At 32.8% G+C, this 25,628-nt stretch overlaps 4 protein-coding genes across 4 annotated transcripts; 1 reads left to right on the forward strand and 3 right to left on the reverse strand.

The window, feature by feature from the left end:
- Positions 1-356: 356 nt before the first annotated feature.
- Positions 357-2,170, reverse strand: Alr (Evr1_Alr domain-containing protein Alr). The gene is made up of 3 exons (XM_089701753.1): positions 1,822-2,170; positions 1,333-1,526; positions 357-1,016 (listed from the first exon to the last, which is right to left on the reverse strand). Exons 1-3 carry the CDS (start codon positions 1,945-1,947, stop codon positions 854-856), a joined length of 483 nt encoding a protein of 160 aa, XP_089557879.1. The 5' UTR covers positions 1,948-2,170; the 3' UTR covers positions 357-853.
- Positions 2,171-2,536: 366 nt separating this feature from the next.
- Positions 2,537-15,308, reverse strand: Nubp1 (NUBP iron-sulfur cluster assembly factor 1). Its single transcript, XM_089701853.1, has 9 exons — positions 15,116-15,308; positions 14,954-15,034; positions 14,511-14,671; positions 10,736-10,837; positions 10,434-10,524; positions 9,927-9,998; positions 8,764-8,957; positions 2,995-3,181; positions 2,537-2,692 (listed from the first exon to the last, which is right to left on the reverse strand). Exons 1-9 carry the CDS (start codon positions 15,144-15,146, stop codon positions 2,664-2,666), a joined length of 948 nt encoding a protein of 315 aa, XP_089557979.1. The 5' UTR covers positions 15,147-15,308; the 3' UTR covers positions 2,537-2,663.
- LOC149484280 (tektin-3-like) lies at positions 11,680-21,851 on the forward strand. Its single transcript, XM_089701820.1, has 11 exons — positions 11,680-11,864; positions 15,839-15,978; positions 16,395-16,646; positions 16,730-16,820; positions 17,471-17,612; positions 17,818-17,915; positions 18,168-18,287; positions 19,476-19,608; positions 19,915-20,045; positions 21,095-21,249; positions 21,625-21,851. The coding sequence occupies exons 1-11, from the start codon at positions 11,820-11,822 to the stop codon at positions 21,833-21,835; spliced, it is 1,518 nt and encodes a 505-aa protein (XP_089557946.1). The 5' UTR covers positions 11,680-11,819; the 3' UTR covers positions 21,836-21,851.
- A 252-nt stretch (positions 21,852-22,103) lies between these two features.
- Cox11 (Cytochrome c oxidase copper chaperone COX11) lies at positions 22,104-24,414 on the reverse strand. Its single transcript, XM_089701754.1, has 4 exons — positions 24,058-24,414; positions 23,517-23,672; positions 23,095-23,262; positions 22,104-22,332 (listed from the first exon to the last, which is right to left on the reverse strand). Exons 1-4 carry the CDS (start codon positions 24,289-24,291, stop codon positions 22,189-22,191), a joined length of 702 nt encoding a protein of 233 aa, XP_089557880.1. The 5' UTR covers positions 24,292-24,414; the 3' UTR covers positions 22,104-22,188.
- Positions 24,415-25,628: the final 1,214 nt, after the last annotated feature.

A 25,628-nucleotide genomic window follows, 5' to 3' on the forward strand; every position in this document is an offset into this window, starting at 1 on the left:
TCCCATTTGAAAGATTTTAGTACTTTCGATATCAGTTTAAAGTTTTTTGATATCTGCAATAGTTACGGAATAATCGCTTGTGCACACTTAACGATTACACCCTGTATGTACCAGAGTAATATAAGTTATAGGAAATACTTGTTTTTGCATGCAAATTCGTCTGCAAAATATACGGCACAAATGTGGTGTATAAAAAAACAATTACAATATAAATAAAGAGTTTTAAATTCTATAATTTTACTTTCTTATACCCATTCTTTATTTGTTAAAATAATTTTAGTACATTATAAAAATATTTAAATTTTATATAGGCTAATCGCACAGATAATCAGGGTTTAAATAAAAACTACACATAATTCTTCAAATATTTTTATTTAACAGTAAATATATATACATACAAATTGTACATTTTGAAATTCACATCACAAGACCTAGCTAAAGCACACGGTCATTATATCTACTTTAATACTAACTAGGCATTTTATAAAATATGTTTCACATAAATTTTTAATTCACAACCAAAATGTTGCATTTACCTTTTGTTAAACCTGTGATAAATGCTTAAAAATGTCTATAAATATAGAATTGGAAAATTATTGTTTTTTGTTAAAAGTAATTGACAATAGACCAAAACATCCTATTACCTCATATTATCATTCTACACTACAGATACACAATATAACAAAAAATTACAATCTCATTGAGACAAAAGGCATTGCACAGTTAGATTGGAGTTAACAAAGAATAGGAACCATAAATGCGTCAATAAATATATTGTTCTGGGGCAGTATTTGGTAACTAATATCACTTATTTCATACATCTTCTAGTAAAGCAACATTTTGCTGTGAACTTTTAATCACAGGATCCATCAAGCCAACCATCCTTCCATCGCTCATGCACTTTGCTGCAGTCAAACTTGGGTTTTCCGAGTTTCACATTCACTGTGTTGTGTCTCTCACACAGCCACTTTGCTAGTTCGTCTCTTGATTTCGTTTTTGGCGGGTTCTTCTTGATACTGAAAATGGAATGGTCAATTTAGTTACATCGACATACATGCATGTGAAGATTTTTTATTATTGAGAAATAATTACTCAAAAATGATTCATATTAAAAAAAAGATTTTGATTGTTATTCAAAATTTGATGTGAACAATAACATGGAAATGATGCAACAAATAACTACTGATTTAAGAAATTATTTCACTTTATATTTTATTCTGTTAAAGCAAGGCAGAGCAAGCTAGTATTCAATAATTTTATTCTTATCATTTAAATTTCTCAAACACTTAAACAGTTAGTAAATTTAATCTATGTAACATTAATATAACTTACTCCTCTTGAAAGTCCAGCGCACAGGGTTCACAAGGATAGAACTGTGAGAATATGTTGAAAAACTTTGTCATGTCATCTGCTTGTGATTTAGTTGGTTTCTCTGGATAGTATGAGGCTAGTGTGTGCAGGAAGCCCCAGGTCGATGTTCCCAGCTCCTCTTTGTCAAGAGGACATTCTTTGGGTTTTGTTGGTGGCTGAAAGGTTTAATAATATTTTATAGTTATTTGTACATGGATATGTTAAAGTTAGGTTATCGCCTGATGATATATTTATTGTAATTGTGCAATATGATGATGAAATTTTTTCTTTTTTGAAATTGAATAAAATCTTTTACTAATTATTTATTTTTACACATAATTTTATTAAGTCTTAAAAGACAGATAAACAAGTTTAAAAATGAATACAAATAAAAGTTCTACTTGTGTTATCAAATGATTGTATAATACTTTACGAATTTGCTAGAAGTTTCGGCTTACGAGATAAACTTACAGGAGCGGCTGGTTCTTCAGGTTTACTCGACTGCGTAGACTTGGACTTAGTCCTTTTAGTCCATGATTTAAAATCACTGCATGCCCTACAGGGCTTATCCTCTTCTTCATTATGATAAGCAGGCATGCTTAGTCTTTACCTCATGAACTCATGTAATATTTGAATTTGTGATGCAACATTCAAATAATTTTTAAAATTGGTTCTCAACTATGTTCGCAATTTAGTCCGCATAATTTGTGTTTGTGCCTAGTTAATTTATAGAGATCTTTTGCGAAATAATTTAAAAAGAACACCACTTCTTCCAGACAGCCTGTGAAAATCGTGTGTCTGACACTGACAGCAATAATGACATTATCGACAAGACAGGAGATGTCATTTGTAAACTCAGTTTGTAAAGCATAGACAATGGTAGTTGTAGTAGTAGTTTTAGTAGTCCTAAAACTTGCCTAAAACCGTCATTTAAACCGAGTTTTCAAAAAAAATTACATTTGGTTTACAAAAATTTCGAGATTTACATTCCTATTTTATTATTGATTTGTCTTGATATATTATTTATTCTACTTTTCATTTTGCAACGAAAATATATCTTAGTAGGTAGTGGGCAACGTCATAGTAGTGGGGGGTGTTTGCTTCCATTTAAAATCATTATTAAAAAAAATGTGTAGCTAGCCCATAATCTTTATACATTTTGATAGAAACAAATAAAACACGGATATAATGTAACAATATACATAGTTAATTTATTTGTAAATTATTACAAATTACTTGTAAGCACATTGATTTAAGCTTATTTGACTAGGCCATTATAATCATTATAAATTTGTCCATATTTTATTAATTCTCTAGGAGCTCTCACAGGCTGCGACAATCTCTGTAAAAAGAAAAAAATATATTAGTAAAACAAAGTAGCAATATCCACCTAACTTGCCAAGTTAGTGTTGTTAGTGTAGGTGTGAAAGGGATAAAAAAACATACAGGCGTCATTCAACGTCATATTTTCTTGTTACAAGTTAATGTTCATACTGAAATCTCCAGTGTATTAGATATAAGCTTCTTGGCAGTATCTATCGAGAAGAACCGACTAGAAACTCCACGCTCTTTAACCGACTTCAAAACAACGAGGAGGTTATCAATTCGGCCGGTATAATTTAAAATCATGTTAATAATACTCACTCTCCGCGATGACAGCCAGTTGCCTCGCAGCGGGCGAGTGGGGCAGTTGCCCCGTGAAGTCGTGCCCCGCGTCACACGCTCGGGCCAGCAGCGGCTCCAGGGGCAGAGCGCCCAGCAGGGGCACGTGGAGGGACGCGCACATGTGAGCTGCCCCACCCGTTGTGGCGGGGAAGATCTCGCTGCGGCTCTGTATGTGATATATTATTAGATAGTGATACGTAAATGAAAAGCGGGCTTCAACGACAAACTGATTTATTTAAAGAGAAACAGATTTACCCTCAACCATAATATTAATTAATTTGACAATTTAACCTAAATAGAGTGATCCGTGAATTAATGAAATAACCAAGGAAATGGGAATACATAATTTGATGAATTAATTAATCAATGAAACAATGAATTCGATCAGCCAATCGATCGATTTAACAATTATTAATAAACCAAGCATCCAACCAATCAACTATCTCTTCTCCGACTTATTTTACGAGGTATACATATAATCGGATAATATATAATGAACATAAACTACAGAAATTTTACAAAAAAATATATCTTACAACAATCTTTTTCGTAATCAAAAGTGAATTAGGCAAAATTATGAGCAATATAAAATTCACATAACAATTAATATAACATACAATATTTTTGTTATCAACTAATATTAAGAACACTTGAAATGTAAAACATATTTGTTAGCTGTTTAACTTAGAATAATTTACTTTAATTTTGTCATTGAAATCAATTAATATTAAAAAACACTTGAAATGTAAAACATATTTTACTAGCGGTCCGCCCCGGCTTCGCCCGTGATACATATTTACGTTTTCTCTACATAAGAACCATCCTCGTACTTCAAGGAATATAATAAAAAAAGAATTATCGAAATCGGTTCAGCCGTTCTCGAGTTATGCGCTTACCAACACATTTTGCCATTCATTTTTATATATAAGAAGATTAAGGAAATAAAAAGGATTTTTTATTTTTTATTTTTGTTAGTCTTAAAACAACTTGGTCCTTCGAGCCGGATCTGAAAGAGCGACCGATGCGACAAGAACCAAGTAGCTTATAAAACAATAAAATTAAAAAAAAATGTGTGCGTGTACTAGAGTACACACGTAAGAAGTGAAACTTCTTTATGTCCTTATTTTTCAAAAAATAATTTACTATATACAATATTGCCGATGACCTTAAGTTAACCATGACTATAGGTAGCATTGATGATGCTTTGTTACTACAAGATGATGTCAACAATTTGTTCACCTGGTGCAAAAGCAATTGCATGGAGCTCAATATTAAAAAATGTTCGTGCATTACATTCACACGCAAGACCAATCCAATCATCCATAATTATACATTGAATGGGTCACACTTACAAGTTGAATCATCTATCCGAGACTTAGGGGTAATTATGGACAAAAAGTTAACATTTGTTCCTCATATTGACGCAGCGATTAATAAGGCTTCAAAATCTTTGGGTTTTATTATAAGAAACACTAAATCGTTCCAAAATGCTGAAACCAAAATAATGCTATACAATACGCTGGTGCGCAGTATACTGGAGTACTGTGTTGTTGTGTGGAGACCTCACTATGCAGTGCACAGTCTCAGGATAGAGCGTATTCAAAAGAGATTTTTAAATCATCTTGCGTTTTCTGTAGGCAAAGCAAAAGAATTAAAAGGCTATAATGACCGTCTAACCCACTTCAAAATTAAAAAGTTAGATAATAGAAGGAACGCATTAGACTTAATGTATTTATTTAAAATTTTAAACGGTCATATAAACTGTTCGGCGTTGCTATCAAAATTCAAATTTAGAGTTCCTTTTACATATCCCAGAAATCCCGTTAACCTTTTATCTCCTCCATTACGCAAGACTGTCCTTGGTTCCAACTCTCCGATTCCCAGACTATGTAGACTTTACAATAAATATGCTAAAGATTGTGATATGTTTTCCCTTAGTCTAAATAAATACAAGTACCTGGTTAATCACTTAGACTAATGGATGTTGATTTGTTGTTTAGATTTAAGTATAACTATTTTTTTTTTTCTCACTGTATAATAACACCTTTTATAGTTTAATTGTACGCATGTGGTGTTTACCTACTTAAATTGTGCACTTAGTTTTAAGATTATTTTTTGTATACTTGCTTATTTGTGTAACAATTACTGGTAAACCTAAATAAATAAATAAATAAATAAATAAATAAATAAATAAATATTAAAGAAATACGTTAGTCACACGCTCGTCGCTACCTACTTAAATATTTACACCGGCCGCTGCTGCAACTCGCTCGCTTCGCTCGCTCGGCTCGTGCGGTAGTTCAAAAGTTAACCTAAGATGCTCGTCGCTTCGCTCCTCGCTACCTATTTGAATATTTACGCCGGCCACTGCCGTTTTCAGCTTATAAAGGATTTCGACTCAGGCGGATTTTGATTGGACAGAGAGTTTGAGGTTTATTCTTATAAATTTTGAATTCATAAAATTATAATTGAACACCTGACACCAATCAAGCAAACACGTGTTTACGTGAGTCATAGATTTATTATCGTATACTCCTAAAATGTTTTCTAAGAAACAATAGTGTACTTACATTGTCGGCACGTTCTTAAAGTCGGTAACTTATTTTTGTTCGAACAATAGAGGTAATAAATTCCTAATGATCAAGTTGTAAAGGTTGTAAAATAAAAAAAATATTCTATATTAAAACGTAAGTATGTATATATAATATGTGCGTCATTAATTTCTGACTGTTTCGAAATTTGGTGCAAAATAAAATAGTGTGTAAATAAAATTTGTAAAAAATCAATAAAATAAAACAATTGAGTAAAGATCTATAGGCATATTATGTATGTATTTATACAAGGTATGTATATTATATATTTATACAGGGAACTTCTCAACGTGTTATCTATGAAATTATACTTTTACTCAATTGTTTAATTTTATTTACACACTGTTTTATTTTGCACACTTCAAAAAGCATAAAATAAAATATTCTATATTAAAACGTATATATAATAATATGTGCGTCATTAATTTCTGACTGTTTCGAAATTTGGTGCAAAATAAAATTTGTAAAAAATTAATAAAATAAAACAATTGAGTAAAGATATATAGGCATATGTATGTATTTATACAAGATATGTATATATTTATACAGGGAACTTCTCAACGTGTTATCTATGAAATTATACTTTTACTCAATTGTTTAATTTTATTTACACACTGTTTTATTTTGCACCAAATCTCGAAACAGTCAGAAATTAATGACGCACATAGTAACTATATATACATATTAAGACAGAGGTTAAGCTTAAATAACTTGAAAAATAAATAACATGATCACGCCCACGTGTTGGTGTTTTAAAAAATTCAATCAAAAACTGAGAATAACTTTTAATATTTTAGAAAAATAAATATGTACCACAATCAACATTCAAATGTTAGAAAAAATTTATACCATAATTCCACCCACGTGTTAGTGTATATCTATACATATATTAATAAAATTGTAAAAAATTGAAAAATACAATCAAAAAGTGAGGTTAATTTTAAATAACTTAGAAAAATAAATACCATAATAACACCTAAGTATTAGAAAAAGAGATGTAATTACTTACTTTTTTTAGAAATTCACTGGAATTAGAATTAAAATAAACACTTAGATTTTGCTGATCACTTTAATGTAATATTACCACGTCACTATAGAGCGTTGGAAATTAATACGAGTGCAATAGAAAAACGGTCAAGTAAAGTGATAGGACGTACGTTAAAACGATACGCTATCCCTACTCCGCTGGAGAAAGTATACTTCGAATCACGCGTGGTAGGGATAAGAAAAAGTTGGCGCGTAACGCAAAAATGTCACGAGTACGGCGTAACGCAAAAATGTCACGCGCGCGGCGTAACGCAAAAATGTTACACAAAATTTTTTTCCACCCCCGATAAAGAAGTTTCACTTCAAATATGTGATTGAGAACAGCACATATGTGTTCTATTTGAATGAATTATTATTTTTTTTTGAAGTGAAACTTCTTTATCGGGGGTGGACAAAAATTTTGTGAGACATTTTTTGCGTTACGCCGCGCGCGTTACATTTTTTGCGTTACGTCGCGCGCGTTACATTTTTGCGTTACGCCGTACTCGTGACATTTTTTTTCTTATCCCTACCACGCGTGATTCGACGTATACTTTCTCCAGCGGAGTAGGGATATCGTATCGTTTTAACGTACGTCCTACCACTTTACTTGACCGTTTTTCTATTGCACTCGTATTTATTTCCAACGCTCTATGGTGACGTGATAATATTATATTAAAGTGATCAGCACAATCAAAGTGTTTATTTTAATTATTCTAATTCCAGTGAATTTAAAAAAAAAGTAAGTAATTACATATCTTTTTCTAATACTTAGGTGTAATTATGGTATTTATTTTTCTAAGTTATTTAAAATTAACCTCACTTTTTGATTGTATTTTTCAATTTTTTCAATTTTATTATAATATGTATAGATAATATGTATAGATACACTAGCACGTGGGTGGAATTATGTATAAATTTTTTCTAATACTTGAATGTTATTGTGGTACATATTTATTTTTCTAATTCTAAAATATTTACAGTTATTCTCAGTTTATGATTGAATTTTTTAAAACACCAACACGTGGGCGTGATCATGTTATTTATTTTTCAAGTTATTTAAGCTTAACCTCTGTCTTAATATGTATATATTATGTACTATGTGCGTCATTAATTTCTGACTGTTTCGAGATTTGGTGCAAAATAAAACAGTGTGTAAATAAAATTAAACAATTGAGTAAAAGTATAATTTCATAGATAACACGTTGAGAAGTTCCCTGTATAAATATACATTCATATCTTGTATAAATACATACATAATATGCCTATAGATCTTTACTCAATTGTTTTATTTTATTGATTTTTTACAAATTTTATTTACACACTATTTTATTTTGCACCAAATTTCGAAACAGTCAGAAATTAATGACGCACATATTATATATACGTTTTAATATAGAATATTTTATATTTTACAACCTTTACAACTTGATCATTAGGAATTTATTACCTCTATTGTTCGAACAAAAATAAGTTACCGACTTTAAGAACGTGCCGACAATGTAAGTACACTATTGTTTCTTAGAAAACATTTTAGGAGTATACGATAATAAGTCTATGACTCACGTAAACACGTGTTTGCTTGATTGGTGTCAGGTGTTCAATTATAATTTTATGAATTCAAAATTTATAAGAATAAACCTCAAACTCTCTGTCCAATCAAAATCCGCCTAAGTCGAAATCCTTTATAAGCTGAAAACGGCAGTGGCCGGCGTAAATATTCAAATAGGTAGCGAGGAGCGAAGCGACGAGCATCTTAGGTTAACTTTTGAACTACCGAACGAGCCGAGCGAGCGAAGCGAGCGAGTTGCAGCAGCGGCCGGTGTAAATATTTAAGTAGGTAGCGACGAGCGTGTGACTAACGTATTTCTTTAATATTGTATATAGTAAATAATTTTTTGAAAAATAAGGACATAAAGAAGTTTCACTTCTTACGTGTGTACTCTAGTACACGCACACATTTTTTTTATATCAGGCAGCATTGCTCATATATTGTTAGTAGTACTTATTCTAGTGTTAGCTACAACTTATTTTTAGATTTTAGAGTTACAAGCCATTTTTTTTTAATTATGTACATTATTGAGAACTTATTGAAGAATTAAATTGTCATATACCTTTTTTTTAAACATACCTGACAATTCGGACACACAAAGAGCGACATATTCTCGACCACACCCAAAACTTTGACTCCCAGTTTATTGCAGAACTGTATCTCTTTACGCACATCCAATAGTGCTAACTCTTGTGGTGTTGTCACAACCACTGCACCGGATAGGCCGGCCGCGGTGAGATACTGCACGGATGATAGATGCTCATCTGATGTGCCTGTATTGGGGAACGTGGTATAGACAATGGTTATATAATGCTTTAAAATAAAATAAGTAATAAGTCTAATAAATAGGTATTAAGAAATTTATAGTTATTCATCATTGAATTCTATATATTAATATTTAAAACATAAAATATTAAATCAATCAGTATCTTTTATTTATTTTCTTTACGGAATAAAGGAAGCCTATCATTCTTTTAATTCAGAAATCCTTTTTAAATCTCAATCTTTGCTTAATAAAATATGGGGAATAATAAAACGAGCGACTGAAAATAAAGTGAGCGACTGATTATGAGATACTGATTTAATAACTTGAGCGGTATGAATTTGAGTAATCGACAAATAAACTAAACAAGCAACGAATATTAGTTTATAATAAAATACAGATTGAGCGTACTAAAGGAGGATTGTGATTAATCCATTTGATATATTAGAATTCTAACTGTGTGATTACATTACTATATGAGCGACTAAATTACTAGTTGAGCGAATGGATTACTAAGTGAGCGACTAAATTACGCTCATCTAGAGCGACTAAAAACACTAGAATAAATTGTTCAAATAGTTATTTGATAAAACTTTCAAAAACAAATTGAACTGATAGTACCTACTCTGTCCATTATAGTATTTTTCAAAGTGATTTTTCTATTCGAAATACCTCGTATAAATAAATCATATGCCAAATAATGAATATAATACAAGACGTAATTTTGTCACTCAAACAATTAATATTAGGTCGCTCAAATATTATGAAGCTGCTCATTTTGTATTTTATGTAACGCAAATTAATGTTTGTTAGTTGCTGATCTATTAATTTTTCATCGCTCGCAGTCAGTCGCTTACTTAGTAATTCTGTTACCCCCATTAATTAGTTTTGATAACTAAAACTTTAATTTACAGTCACTCGTTTAAATACTACCCATAAAATATTTACATACAGGCAGAAAAATTCATTTATTAATTACCTGGAGGTGTGTCAATCAATAAGTAGTCAAGATCCCCCCAGTCCACTTCGCTTAGGAACTGCTTTATCATACCTGAAGGAAACAAGCAAATGCATTTAAACATACATATACACATACATATCTATCTCGCTTTTCTTTATTTAACTTGCAAAACAAAATTAGTATCTTTGTATATATTTTCGGATATTTATCTTAGTTTTTATCTTTTAATAACTCAGGCCCAGGAAAATCTATTGTGTCGTGGACCGATCGGGCCGTTCGGGGCTCAATGGGTTAAGTGAATAAGGCTTGAAAGCATAGCACGGATAGAAGGCCACAGATACTTAGCATTTATAATATTATAGTGGGAAATTTTAGTTGTCTCAAGTGGGAAGTTTTTATTCTTTGGAAACAGCCAAAGATTGAACGAAAGAATGAAACGATGTTTGGTGGTTTCTTACGAAAAAAATGAATTTTAATTTGCATTCGACGTTTCACTTTTTTTTAAGCTATAGACGCAAATCTTACCATTTTTCTTAGGTCCTCGCCATATCACTGCATCGTCTGGGCTGCCGAGAAGGAATCCGATGGACATAAGCGAAAGGTTGTCTTTAACATACTGCAAAAATAAAACAATATTAATATTACGATATTTTATACATTTATTTACACAAAACACGCGACTTAGAGAACTAGTAAGGAAGATAAAGAGAGAGAGGGAGGGTTTATATCATGAAAATGTAACGCACACAGTTAATATTCAAACATTTGCATTTTTATAATCTATGATTAATTATGTAATATCACAACAGGCTCATAAGAATACTCACAACAGGCGACCATCCCGAACCAGAGTTGTGAACTTGCTCACCGCGCACGCCGAGCACGCGCGGCTGGCTCGGCCCGCATATATCTGCGTCTAGTATACCCACCTGAGATAAACATACACAATTATACATAGTAATTATTTAAAATGTTATTTAAAACCGATCTTTTATTGTTATGACCGGTTTCACGATTCAAAAGTCGTGAAACCGTTGTCGAAACCATTTATTTATTCTGCTAGACTTCTTATAAAAGTATATAAATTCCAAAAAGAATCAAAGATTATTTCATATACCTACTTAGATTAAACTTTTAATAAATACTAGCGGTCCGCCCCGGCTTCGCCCGTGGTACATGTTTACGTTTTCTCTACATAAGAACCATCCTCGTACTTCAAGGAATATAATAAAAAAATAATTATCGAAATCGGTTCAGCCGTTCTCAAGTTATGCGCTTACCAACACATTTTGGGATTCATTTTTTTTAATAAATATTAGAACTTTTGTATAAATCGACTTATCTGCGTGTCATCTGTACGAAAATGCACGAACTCACGACTTGCATGTTGGTGAATTTTTGCATGGAACTGTAACCCTACCTTTATGGCAATTGGCAAATCAATTGTTACAAATTCCGCATCAAATAAAATATAATATGTATATGTATAATATAAGGAATGTTTATTTACTATGCTTGCTTCTTTCCGTGATAAAAAAATATATAACAGGCAACTGAATCTATCTCTAATAAAGAACACATTACATTTACAATTAAACTCTTTTTAAAGCTTAAGTAGGTACCTATCTAAACACTAACACTTATAAGCAAATTACGAGCTACTTATTCCAATCCCACAGCCTGACCTATATAAGAACAATAAAATATGAAGTACCCAAGGTTGTACCAGGCAGTACCAAACGATACACGGAAGGCACCATTGCAAAATCTTTGCCGTCGAGCCTTTGAAATCGATACACGCGTCTGGGACTGGGACTTATGTATTAGAAAAACATGTTCACTCCACCAAGGAGTTTATAAACTTTGACGTTGCGTATTTTGGCGCCAAATATCTTTTTTTTTAAATCAGTGATGGAATTCGGAAACTCGCACGAGAGGAGATCGAGATATAACCGGGTAATTATGATATTAGAAAATGCGAAACTAAGTTAGATCCGTATGTAGTATTTAGTAAGTATAAAATTTACAAAAATATTTTCTAATATTGTTTATCGGTTTAAGAGACGGCGAGTTTTATTACGAACAAATTGTACAAATTGTGGAACATAAAATTTAGGGTCAAGCCCTCGTTGAACTTTGATGAAACTCACAATTATTTTGGGTTACAGAACAAAATAATAAAATAAAATAATAAAAAGTAATGCGCATTTAATGCAGCCTATAAAATTTGGTTTATCAATTTTTATTGATATTCACAAAAACTAACATGTCTAAATTCATGGCACATGTTTATTAAAAAAAAAAAAAAATATTTTGTGTGTCTGTACTGTAATATAATATTATGAAAGTCATGTTTATGTGAAGTTATACAGTATAGTAATACATACAGTAGAATTTGCTTATTTTGGAGTAGCTGAGGGATGTCTAAAAACAATGTCTTTCTCACCAACTTTTTTTTTCAAAATTTATCTGAAAAAATGTAATATAAGTAATCACATTGCCACAGATCAATAATAAAAAACATTGTTATCAATGACATGACAACATTGATATGAGCCATAGCTTATCTGAGTTCAAAACTCCCATGAAAGTGTTTATTTATACTTGAAACTGGTATTAACTGAACCATATCTATAATGGTAAAATCGTTTATATTACATGTCCAAATATAACTAATGCCCTATCCAAGGATATCTTTATTATAAGCTCTGAGTCTGTCATTTATGATTATTATGTAATAATCATACAAAATTATATATGTATATTATGTACATTTTTTTCCTATTTAACTATTACTTCTAGCTTGGTTTCTTCAATTTGTGTACATATTTAAAGGGATAAAAATAATTAGTGTCCGACCGAACTTTCGGTTTCGGTTTCGGTTTCGGCCGAGTTTCGGCCAAAAATCAAGTTTCGGCCGCAGTTTCGGTTTCGGCCAAAATCGGCCGAAACTTTTGCCGAAACCGAAACTTATTTCGCAAGTTCAGTGAACGTAGTTCACACACGTTCACGCTCGCCTAACTTCGTTTTCCTCGGCAACGCTTTGACGGACGCTGTCAAAGCGTTGGTTGACCCACGCTGGTGGAAACAATTTTTGATTATCTATGTTGAGATTGGAACTGGGTGTAATAGTAATTAATAATTATTATTTTTATATAAGAGGTACCAGAGATTATTCTTCTAAGTACAAATACCAATCCAAAGTATTAAAGACTCTATTAATAAAGAAAAAGATCTCAAAATACCAATACTTAGTATTTAAAGTAACAGTTACAATTACTGATTTGATTTAGATGACTGATTTTACTGAGAACTTAATTTGAAAAAATAATAAAAATTATAACGCGTTTCATTAAAAAAACGAATCTTCAATGGCGGCCAAAGCTGACACTGACATATGGTAGGGTATTTTATTAATTATTTCAAATTGTTTATTGACAAACTTTTTTGTTATGGTATTTGTGTATTTATATGAATTATCATATTTACGTATACAGAATGCAACAAAATCCCCATAATACTTGTAATGAGCCCATAAAACTGAGCAACTTTTCCCAAAGAAAATATTTTGTCAAATTCCAAAAAAAACATTATTTAAGTACTATCGCAAATACATAATTGTCATTGTTAATTTATGATAAAAACTATTATAGGGAAAATCAAATACATTTTAGTGATTTTACTTTTCCCAATTTTTTTTGCATGCCGTACGGCCGTGTGTAAGCAAGAGGGAATGATAAGCGCCGCCATTTAAGATTCGTTTCTTTAATGACATGCGTTATAATTATTATAAAATTGTTATCTACACTAATATTATAAAGAGGAAAACTTTGTTTGTTTGTTTGTTTGATTGTAATGAATAGGCTCATAAACTACTGGACCGATTTTGATTAAATTTGGCACAGATAATCTTTAGACCCTGAGAAAGAACATAGGCTACCTTTTATTGCGAAATATGTACCACGGGCGAAGCCGGGGCGGACCGTTAGTTATTAATATTTTAAAAATATTATTTTTTTATCTTATATTAAATAAATGATTACAACAAATTTAATATACTGTGTTTTCATTTTATGCCCTAATTAAGGCAAAATAATAGGTAAAATCCCCCAAAGTTCAGTATTTTTAGAAATTTCATACTTGACCACGTGAGTTTCGGTTTCGGTTTCGGTTTCGGCCGAAACTGAAGCCACGGCCGAACATTCGGTTTCGGTTTCGGTTTCGGCCTGGAAACCAGTTTCGGTCGGACACTAAAAATAATATAAGATGCAAGCAGCAAATTTTAGAGCCTGTGTGCTCTAATTATATGCATGAATTATAAATGTCTTTAATCATAATCATTTTCAATGACAAATAACAAACATTTGACAGTGTGAAGGTGAACTTGATTTCAAAATTGGCATTGATTTCAAGCATAAAAATTGAATAAATAGTTATTTTAAGCAAATGTTATTCTTTCTTCTATCTAGTTTAAAAGAATGTATTACAATTCACATGATCAGAGAACAAAGTAAAGCTTTATTAAAATAATTTTGGTAACTCAAGAGAGTACATAAAGTTACTAAGTGTTATAATACAAATGAATGAGTATTAAATACTTACATTGATATCTGGGTTCCGTGCAGCTAAAGCATGTCCAAGCAGAGATGTGACTGTGCTCTTCCCAACACCACCCTTGCCAGATAGTATTAGAATCTTGTGTTTTACATTGGAAAGTCTATTCTTTATTATCTCTATGGCAGGATCTGGGCCTGATGGGACACCTATGTTGTATAATGATAAATGTGATTAGAATACATGATAGACTCTTAACATTAGAATTCAATACTTAATCACTATTTATAATCATGATTCATCCACGTTTCAATTGCAGAAAACACACTATTGGATTAAATTTATATAATTAATTCTTATGGTACTTATGTGCGACTACGAGACGTTTTAATGTGCGTAATTTGTGAAAAATAATTTCTTATATCTATATATTAAGCCATATATAAGGAATTGCGCTTTATAAAGATCTTTGGAGTAAAAACAAGGTTTACCTGATGCGCAAATATTCTGGTTTGGGCATCCTGCACAAGCAGAGACTTTGCCTGCATCCTCGCTCTGGGTTCCAGGGCAATCTACAATTTAAATATAAACACTCTTGATAGTCATAAGCTCTATAAATTCAAATAATATTTATGCAAGAACTTGCGACTTACGATTCGGTGCATTTTCCGGAACGTTGCTCATCGTTATGTTTATTTTCACACCATAACAAATAAATTAATAATGCAATATAATCAAGTTTATAAATATCATAAAAAGAAGGTTTTCACCGAAGGTCTTCAAAATATTCCAATTAATAAATCAAAGAAACTTGAGTAGAAAAATGAGATTTATCGAATGTGACAATGTCAAATTGACAACTAGAGCGAGCGAGACAGTCAAATCAAATGTCAAAATTAAAGCAAGGAATACATGCCAAGCGTCGTTCTTCAGAATAATGCATAATTATAATATAATTTAGACTATTGTTCTTAATATACTGAACGCTGGAAACATTCCAATGAATAGCAATCTAGTAGACTCCAGCACAATTTAGCTTTTTTTAAAAACATAATCTTTAAAATCAAAGCGTTTAAAATGTACAATCGGCTTTATAATGTATTTTGAACTGATGTCATAAATAAAAATTCTATAAATCATGACTGACATTATAAAACGACACCAAATTCAAATTTGATTTTTTATAGCCATAAGTTTATTTTTATGTTTTATTTTATATGAAACCGTTATTTTAAATTATTTTGGTGAGATTAGATAAAATATCTATAATGGCTAAGGAAGTAACAATGTGCACGGTAATTTTTTTATTTACCTACCTAATGGTATTGAGTTTTTAAGCTTTGCAATGATCATAATTGTTAAATATTATTTTACAGCAATTACAACAATGGAGCCCCGTAAAAGAGACAGCGGGTGCTCCAAGTGTGCCTCCTCAAGTGGGCTACTGTTTCCACTCGCCCAAGAAACATCCATGGAGGCCTATTATGGGTTACGAAGAAATCGAAGTTACTCCTATGTATGATCGTAACATATCTTTCTTATAAAAATGAATCGCAAAATGTGTTGGTAAGCGCATAACTCGAGAACGGCTGAACCGATTTCTTTAAAATATTTCCATATTTATGTTGCAACTTTTACATTATTTTATAATATTAAAGAGGTTTCATTGAAAGTAAGTCCAAAATATTATAAAGACATGACTATTATTTTCATTAAAATTGGAATAATAGTACTAGACAAAAAGCGAAATTATTGTTACAATGCATGTGCATAATTTCTGTACCACTCCACTTTCCTATTTCAATATTGTAAATATACGAAAGCAACTACCTATCGCTTTCAAGTTTAATTAACCAGTTAGTTAGTCCTTCCCAATAAATATTCAAAATATCACCGCACAATTTATTAACGACATTAATTGTCTATGGCAAGGCCATCCCAGCCCATAACTAACACGATGGTGGACCCGTGCTACACGCCAGCCGGCATGGCCGCGGAACCGCTCCGCTTTCCGAACCTCGTGACCGGCTTCGACCGGAGCCCCGAGCACGCTGCTCGAGCTGCCCTTTATACACGATACACGCAATATGAATGGAATCAGAACAGTATCAAGAATTATAATGAGTCAGACGCGAAGAGAAACTTTTCGGAGCGTGTACGGAATGATATTATGAGGATGTTGAGGTATGTCAAGGAAATTAGATTTTTTATCTCTGTCTTATACTCTAAAACAGGAAATGAAATTTGTTTTTAAATAAAAATCGCAGAGAGACTGATGAGATCGGAACTCAGGGTCAGCGTGACTCTGGCAGACGAATCGGTGAGCGCATCACCGACACCACTTTCTGGAGGAATGAGGTGAGATGTGTGTTTAAAACAAAGTTGGTGAATTACATTTATTGTTTATATTCGTTTAACAGAGAAATCACTCTCAAATTTTGACTGATTTTTCTTGAAATATGTAACCATGCATTTATTTTCACATGTAATAAGATTTTTTCATCATAAGAATTTTGTTATCCAACGTCAGAACTTTTAGCGTAGCATCGGAATGATAGTTCCTATGGTGTGGTTTATTTGTCTGGCGATAGTTAGGCAGCTAGAGAGTGACATATTATGCTATTTTTAACACAGTAAATAATTTTTTTCCAATGCGAAGTAAAATTAAATAAATAAAAAAATGTGTGCGTGGACTAGTGTACACACGTAAGAAGAACTTCTTTATGACCTTATTTTTCAAAAAATAATTTACAATATTATGCAACTTTACAGAAATACGTCGAATAACGCGTGGTAGGGATAAGAAAAAGAAGGCGCGTAACCAAAAAATGTGCACTAAATTTTTTTCCAACCCCGATAAAGAAGTTTCACTTCAATAAATTGTTTTGCTTATTCAGTAACCATAATATTTACTATAGATGGCGCTATTACTGCGGCGTTAATTTCCTCTAACGGGTGAAGCGTTAATTAACTTTATAACTAGATGTGAAAACAAAACATTGCGCTAGGTGTCCATCGAAATGGAGCGTCTGGTGGGCACGTGCGAGAAGCTGAACGACACGCGGCGGCAGCTGGAGCGCGCGGTGGCCGGCATCGAGGGGCCGCTGCACATCGTGCAGGAGTGTCTGTACCATCGCGAGAAGAGACAGGGCGAGTGTTATAGTAGACTCACAATCTGTAAAAAGATTGCGAGTTTATATTGCCTAGTTGAAACGCAGCTTTATTTTGTATCCTTTATTGAACTCTGCCTAATTAATTCATGGGCAGAGTTTTGTTTCAGAAAATTCTTGAGCGAGATGGTTGCAATGCATATGTTCTATGCCATTTTTTAGCTATTTAAATATATTTTTTATAGGACTCGAGCAGGTCCACGATGCTGTGGAGCAATCTCTTCTCAAAGAAGTGGCCATACTCCGGGAATGCCAGGATAAATTTCGGAACATGCTTGAGAAGGTTCTATTTATTACTATCTACTTGTCTATTTGAACGAGCTATTCTTATGAATTAGGTATTATTGATTCTAATAGATTTTATTGTTGATGGTTAGAGGAACGGATACGGAGCTTCAATATTTATTTAGCAAAAATAGATACAGTCACAGGCTAATGTTTTCAGCTGGTAAATACATACATTAAAAAAATAATGTATTTCTAGAGTAAAATAAAATATTACTCTTTGTTTTTTATATCTATGTTTATAATATAGGTCCGTCAACAGTCGAAGAATTGTCGAGCCACACAGAACGAGCTCGAGACAGATATGCGCAATAAAGAATACGCTTTGGGAATCGACTCCATGTGCCATCAACTGAACAACTTCTCTAAGGTTTGGTTTTGTTTTGTTTTATTTGTTCACGTTGCTTTGTATTATGTGTATTTGTTAAATGAGCAGTAAATTTATAAAAGTTTTAATAATGCAATTTCCCTTTTTGATATTTTTGACATTTTTGGTATGAATACGTTATTATAGCCTCGTATTCATGGTAGCTATTTCGTTAAAAATAATGTCGATCAACTGTTGCATAAAAAAAACTTACCTGCACCATGAAAACGTAGGTATTGAAAAACTTTGTGATAAATTCAATCCATCTTTGTTAAATAAAATGACACAAACTTCTTATTTCAGTAAACATTTGTTGTCGTGACATGCGGAATTTCTTGACGACATTTTCATCACAGTTAGGAGCAAGAATGAATATTTTAGGATATAAGCATTTTCAGTGTTCAGATGATAATCAATGGTTAGGTTTGTCAGTTGATGGTAGCGTCACTACAGTTGACTGTAGATGCTTAAGACAAGTTATAGATCCGGCTCGAAGGACCAAAATGTTTCATACATTTGAAGATAGGGCTATATTGTCGCTAGTAATGGAGGCCGTATTGGTGTAATGTGTACGTTGATCAAAACTCGAATCTATACGTGTAATAACTATTTTTAGTAGTTGTGTATTATCTGCTATATAAAAATAAGTCGGGTTTTCCTTCCTGACGCAAACGCACTCCAGAATGCACGAACCGATTTCCACGGTTTTACATTCGTTGGAAAGGTCTCGGGCTCCGTGAGGTTTATAGCAAAGAAAAGTTGGCGAAACGGAGTTCGCCCGGTTTGCTAGTATGTTTTTTATTATGTTAACGTAAATTGTTAAGCGTTGCCATTCTTTTTTGATGTTAGTTGAGCTTCGAGCTTTTTTGTGATTCACACAAGTACAAATATCTAAGTATGGCTCTTCTCATTAAGATAAATTTCCTTTTTTGACTGGATGGCCGATATGTCTTATATAGCTGGTCAGCCTGTCGAGATTGTTTTCTATCATATCGACTATAAGATGAAGCTGGGTGGCAGGAGTGTGGTATTTTTATGAAAATCGCTATAACTATATGCGAGGTATAAACGCGGGATTGTTTTCTGTCATATCGACTGTAAGATGCAGCTGGGCAGCAGGGGTGTGGATTTTTTACGAAATTTGCTATAACTAGTTGTATGCGAGATATAAAGGCTCCAGTATACGCTCAGGGGCTGCAATTCTACGCGGGTATAGAGCGCTACGACCCTTCGGTGTGCGACGCGGAGCGCTGGGCGGCGGCGAGCGCGGCCACGCTGCAGCGCTCGCAGTCCGAGCGCGCCAAGGCCGTGCAGATGCTCTCCGGTAACGTGTACACACCACTTAGTGACTGAGTCACTTATATACTCACTCACTCACTAAGTGATATACTCACTCACTCACTAAGTGATATACTAACTCACTCACTCGCTATTCGCTAAGTTATTTACTAGCACACACTCACTAAACTAATAACTCACCTATTCGAATAGTTAGACTAAATTATAATTCTCATAATTTGACAAATAATTTCCTACCAATCAAATTTTCTCACATCTCTCGACATTATCATTCCGGTAACTTCTGGATCCCCCCACCTCTACATTTCTATAACTGATAACACGTTATCAGACGCGGAGAACCTGATCAACGTGTCGGCGACGGAGATCTGGGACCAGTGGAGCAACACTAACAGCGCGTTCACGCGTCGTATCGCTGAGACCATCGAGATAAAGAATAAACTGCAATTGCATTTGCACAAGGTACTGTAGACTGTTATAGCTTTAGGGATTTTTATTTAATCGTTTAATGACGGAAACATATTATACTCACCAGATAAATTGAGGTTTTAACTATTGATTTTTTATTATTTACGTAGTAACTAGTATTCGAGATAACATTTAATATTCCTTTATAACTATAGTCGAGCCAATTTAATAGGCAACATTTGACGTCTATCAATTTTATCTTCATAGGGTGGTAACCTGCTTAAAAACATCGATTAAAGTGAATTAATCGATACGGACTTGAAACATTTGTCAATCGAAATTGAAACACAATATGTCAATAATTTATGATGATTTTTATTCCCAAGTAATCAATGCATTCGATTCTAGATGTCAGATTTCGATTTTTAGAGTAACGTCTCTGGTATTTAAAAAGAAAAAAGGTTTATTGACACAAAATTGTAGCGACGTCAGTTCTTTAAATCAGAAATTGTTTATTATGTTTAGAATGGTTTTTCAGTAAAATCTAATCCTAAAATTACTTGTATCGGTCATTATTATTATAAATATGTAATTGTAATTGAAAAAAGTTAAGCAAATGTGCAGTTCTAACAAAAAGAAATATCATGTTATTCTAGGTCGTCGTTACTAGGTTACGTTGTTGAATTTTGTCGAACTGTCAAATGTTGCCTATTAAAATGGCTCTACTATAGTGTCATACCATACATACGATGAGACACAATAATTTGTTGCACGTATAATATCTACTGCTACAATTTGCGTATCACGTCTATGGTCAGATACGTGTGACACGAGCAACACATGTATTACACGTGTGAGTATGTACCTACAACACACGTTCATGCGTGTCACACGTTACACGTATAACACGTTTGACACGTGTAAGTATGACACGTAGAATAATGACATGATTTTAAAAGAGCAACTATGGAGTTTCTTGCCGGTTCTTCTCCATAGATACTGCTTTCCGAATCGGTGGTAAATGTTAAAAATATGTAATGACGATTCGAAAGTGCCTCTAAAAGAAGTCTAATTGAATAAATTAATTGAGTTTGCGCATACAGGTGCAGCAAGAGATGTTCGACGTGGAAAAAACCCTTGAGCTGCTAAACAAAGCGATAGAGGACAAGCTGCAGCCGCTGCGCGTCGCGCACACGCGGCTGCAGGCGCGCACCAACAGACCGCACCTCGAGAAGTGCCGGGACGAGGCGCAGAACCGGTACGTGCTGATAGACAAATCTGACTTATCTAGACATACAAAGGTAATAGACTGACTGACTTTGTTTCCATAAAGTTATGTCCTTTTGGATTAGGATCGGAAATGATGAAATTTTTAAACTTCGAGAAAGTTACAAAAAATGTCACAGTTCGCCTCTCGGCTTCAAACTACGACATTTTTTGGGCTTTTATAACTTTTTAACGAATAGCTGAATGATTTGATACACTAATTAGTTCCGTTAAATTTCAAATCAAATGTAGATGTTGCCATATAAAATAAATCTTTGTTTATGGATGGTGCTTATAACTTAGATCAGTAAGTATAACGTATTATTTAAAATAGCTCCTAACCATCGCTAATTATAATACATTCCAGATTGGTCAAAGAATGCTGTGACCTGCAAGAAACCATGGAAACGCTGAGATCCAAGATAGCCACGGCGGAAGGAACGCATCAAACGTTGTTAGGTGTTCGCGCGGGACTAGAGGCGGATCTTCGCAACAAGTCGACGACTCTATTCATAGACCGGGATCAGTGTATGGGGCTGAGGCGTGGTTACCCGGTTACTGCGGCTATCAAAGCTTAATGTTTCAATAAATGATTCTGGGAATTTGGTGTTTTATTTTGTTTTGAATAATGTAGGGCCTAGGGGTCAATATGACAATAATATATCTGTTCATTCTACTTAACGTACTCTATAGTCTATGGTATGTTTGTGAAATGTGTGATAAGTTGCCAGTTAAAAATAGTTTTTCTTGTTTACATCCCTATATGTTTTAAACACGTGTAAGCCTTCATTGATAATAATGATTATAGAGCTTGTATGGGAATTGGGATGCAATAAAAAACTCTGGTTTAAATCCATTTTTTATTAAAAATAAATAAATCAACTTTTATACATTCCTATTTTTTTTTAACTAAATACTACTTTGTGTCAAATTATTTAACATAGGAAGGAACTGGCAACTTCAATCCCTCTTTCGCCTCAAAGAATGTGTAGGACAATACTATCTCATCAATGTATTCCATCTTTGGGTCTTCACTAAATTCTGGATCTATGTAGAAGAATACTGGCATGTTTACCTGTTGAAAAAAAAATTTAATACTTTAATAACAATAAGAATTAATTACTAGTTTTTACTTTTTATAAAAATAGGACTCAAACATAGTGATTAAAAATGATCATTGATATTAACAAGAAGGATATTAATAATTATCTTATTAAGATGGTAAGAGCAAGTTATTAATTTATGGCAGCATGCTCCTATTTATATTGGAATTAATTTAAGTGCTTATGAAACCCATGGGCAAAATTCTATTTTATGTTCTTTGACAAATTAAAGGCAATAATAAAAAAAAATTTGGAAAATCCAAAAGTGCACGCCTCATAATTTTTTTTTAATAAATATTTATTAATTATTATTTTTGTTTATTTAATAACAATTAAACCACATCGAATCAGACCCTGAAAAATGAAAGGGTTCTATTCCTGAGCATACTCAAGCGTAAGAGAAAAAAAAAGACTCGATTAAAAAAGTATTTCGGTCGCTATCGTGTTAACAAGAAAAAGGATCCGCACATACAGACACACGGACGTCCAAGACAGAACTTTTTTAAACTGTTTTTTAACTAGTTTAAATAACAAAAATGACATCAAAAATATCATGAACGTTAAAAATAGTGTTTTTTCTTAATATGTGTGTGTATGTATTATCTTACAAGTGCAATGTATGATACATAAAGACATTTTAAGTTTGAAAAATCAGATGTTTTGCGCGAAGTGACAGTAGTACCCACCTCAACGCTTCGCTTATGAGGCGTGCAATAAATCACCTCCTAACTTACCATTTCATGAGGATTGAGCATCTGTTCTTCGAAACAGAAGCATTGTATCTTATTGAAGTACTGGCCGGCTTCAAACGGGATCACATTGTAAGTGCTTATACCAACCACAGGCTTGTCTGTTGGGTTGCGGGCCGTGTAGAAAGCTAGGGCTGTTTCACCAGGTACTACCTGGAAAATGTATAATTTTATTAAAAGCAATGGGGATACAATACACTTTACTGTTTCTTTAACCAGCAAGATTATATCTTTCCTATTCTGCAATTAAAGTAATGAAAATATTTAAACAAAGTATCAGTACTAATTGTACAATTTATCATAAAAATTAAAAAGCATTATTTAAATACCACACAGATGTAATACGAAAGAATATATAAAATTCTAAAATACCAGTATAATGCTCTGAATCGATTATCTTCACTTACCGTGATATCAACTTGTTGCGGCTTAAAGTTCCACTGCATGGAGGAGGCTACATCAGCGTTGAAGCGAATCTTAATAGGCCTCTCCTTAACAGCTGTCATTTTGCTCACATCATCTGTGGCCTCCGCTTGGCCTGTGGTGCCTCCATAGCTGTATGCCTGTATTGAGGTGTAAAATATTAAAATAACTTTTTTTATAGACAAAAACAGCGTTCTACCAAAAATTCTCAGCTGTAATCTTTGCCATTCTTTCTATAGAATATTTGGATTACCTTAGTGATTGCAGAGTCCATAACCATTGATTTTTAGCAAAAATACTTAATTATTAAAGTGAACATAGATTTAGTATGAAACAATTAAATAAACCGTCTTAAAATTGTTTGGGTCATTGAAGAACAATGTTTAAAATGTTATGTAAAAATATTGTTATAACTTAATATCATAAATGTATTAATGATTTTAAGAATAAGCTCAACAGGATAATTTTATAGATGTGTATAATATTATTATCCCTTTGATAAGGAAAAAGTGATAGGTTACTTACTTGACAAAATATCCTGTATAATGGAACTGCTGCATAACTTAATCCTACAGTCATAACACCTAGTGCAATCATATAATTAAGAGTTGACCGGATTTTCTTTTGCTCATGCACTTTCCTTATAATAAGTACATCTGGAGAAAAATGTTTCGGGCTTAACAAAGTTTGTTGTGAAACCTTATAGTTACATTTTAATGTATTAAAACAATGCCTATTAACTCGAACTAAACGATTCATTGTGCTTTTATTTACAATCTTATTATTTTAATTCATTTTTTCTCAAATGGTTCAAAAATTAAATTTTTTGACATTCGCTCGTATTATGCAGGGTGACAACTGACGTCTGACACTGACGGATTTCTATTCTATGCAAATTGTCGGGTCTGTTGTTTATGATATTTTTTTGCGCTGCAGAGGCTGCAGACTGCAGTCGTCGGTCGTCTTTGTAGTGTTCCTAAAAACTAAATGACAATCAATTTTTTATTTGGATTAAAATAGCGAGCAACTATAATAAATATTGAAATCATGATTTGCATCTAACATCAGTCGTCGTCGTAATTGCAGCCGTGGGACGTTCACTGTTGGACAAGGCCTCCCTGGCCTAAGTTTTCATAACATCAGTCATCAAATACATAATTATAATTTAAATCGGTACTAAGGCACTAACATAATATTATAGCTTTAATTTTACTTTGTCCGCGATGTAGTTGATGTAGAGATGCCATTTTACATTCGCAAGATTTATTTTAAATAATTTTTGTGATTTCTACTGTATGCACCCTGATTTATTAATTCACCGCTCAGAAAGTAATTCGTGAATCACTCTTGATACTCTAAAATGGCATCATTTTATTTATTTAAATTGGGATCCGCTATTTGTAACCAAACACTAAGACCAAACACATCTATATAAGTCAGGCAATTACCTCTCTTTCTTATTGGCTATTCTGAAACGTGGTCTTTATTTTAATTTTCAAGTTATACATGTCTAGTTAGTAAGCAGTTAACTACATTACATGCTTATGCATCTTTCCGTTTTGCAATAACTTGAGAATCTAAAGAACTGGATATTGAAGGAGTATAAGCACTGTCTGGGTATTATTTTTATTATTTCACAAAAATCTCATTTTAATATTATTATCCATTATAAAATAGAGGCGCTTTTTTATTTCCCATTGCATATGAACATATTTTTTGTTTTAATTTGATGTTTGTTTTTTAAATATAACTTCCAACATGATACAATAAGACCTCATTCACACGAGAGTTAAAAAAGCGTTGCGTTAAAAACCCGGCGTTGGCGCTTTTTAAACGTTCTCTCTGTGGTTGTTCATACTAACGCTTTAAAATCACTCATGTCTCGTCTCTGGCTTCAGTAAGACGTGGAAATGGTTTCTGCTAAATTAATGGCACTAGCGATTTGTGTTATTAAAAGACGAAAAAGAAAACAAAAGGCATTCTGGGTACATCCTCTGAATAAACAGAGATACTTAAAAGGGCAGTTTGTGACACTGTACGAAGAGTTAAGGCAATACCCCGGATTTTTTTTAATTATTTTCAAATGTCTATAATGA

The sequence above is a fragment of the Colias philodice genome, chromosome 12, assembly GCF_061535455.1.
Source record: "Colias philodice isolate Cphi_HAF_F1 chromosome 12, ilColPhil1 Martin Lab GWU primary, whole genome shotgun sequence".
NCBI classification, from domain to species: domain Eukaryota; kingdom Metazoa; phylum Arthropoda; class Insecta; order Lepidoptera; family Pieridae; genus Colias; species Colias philodice.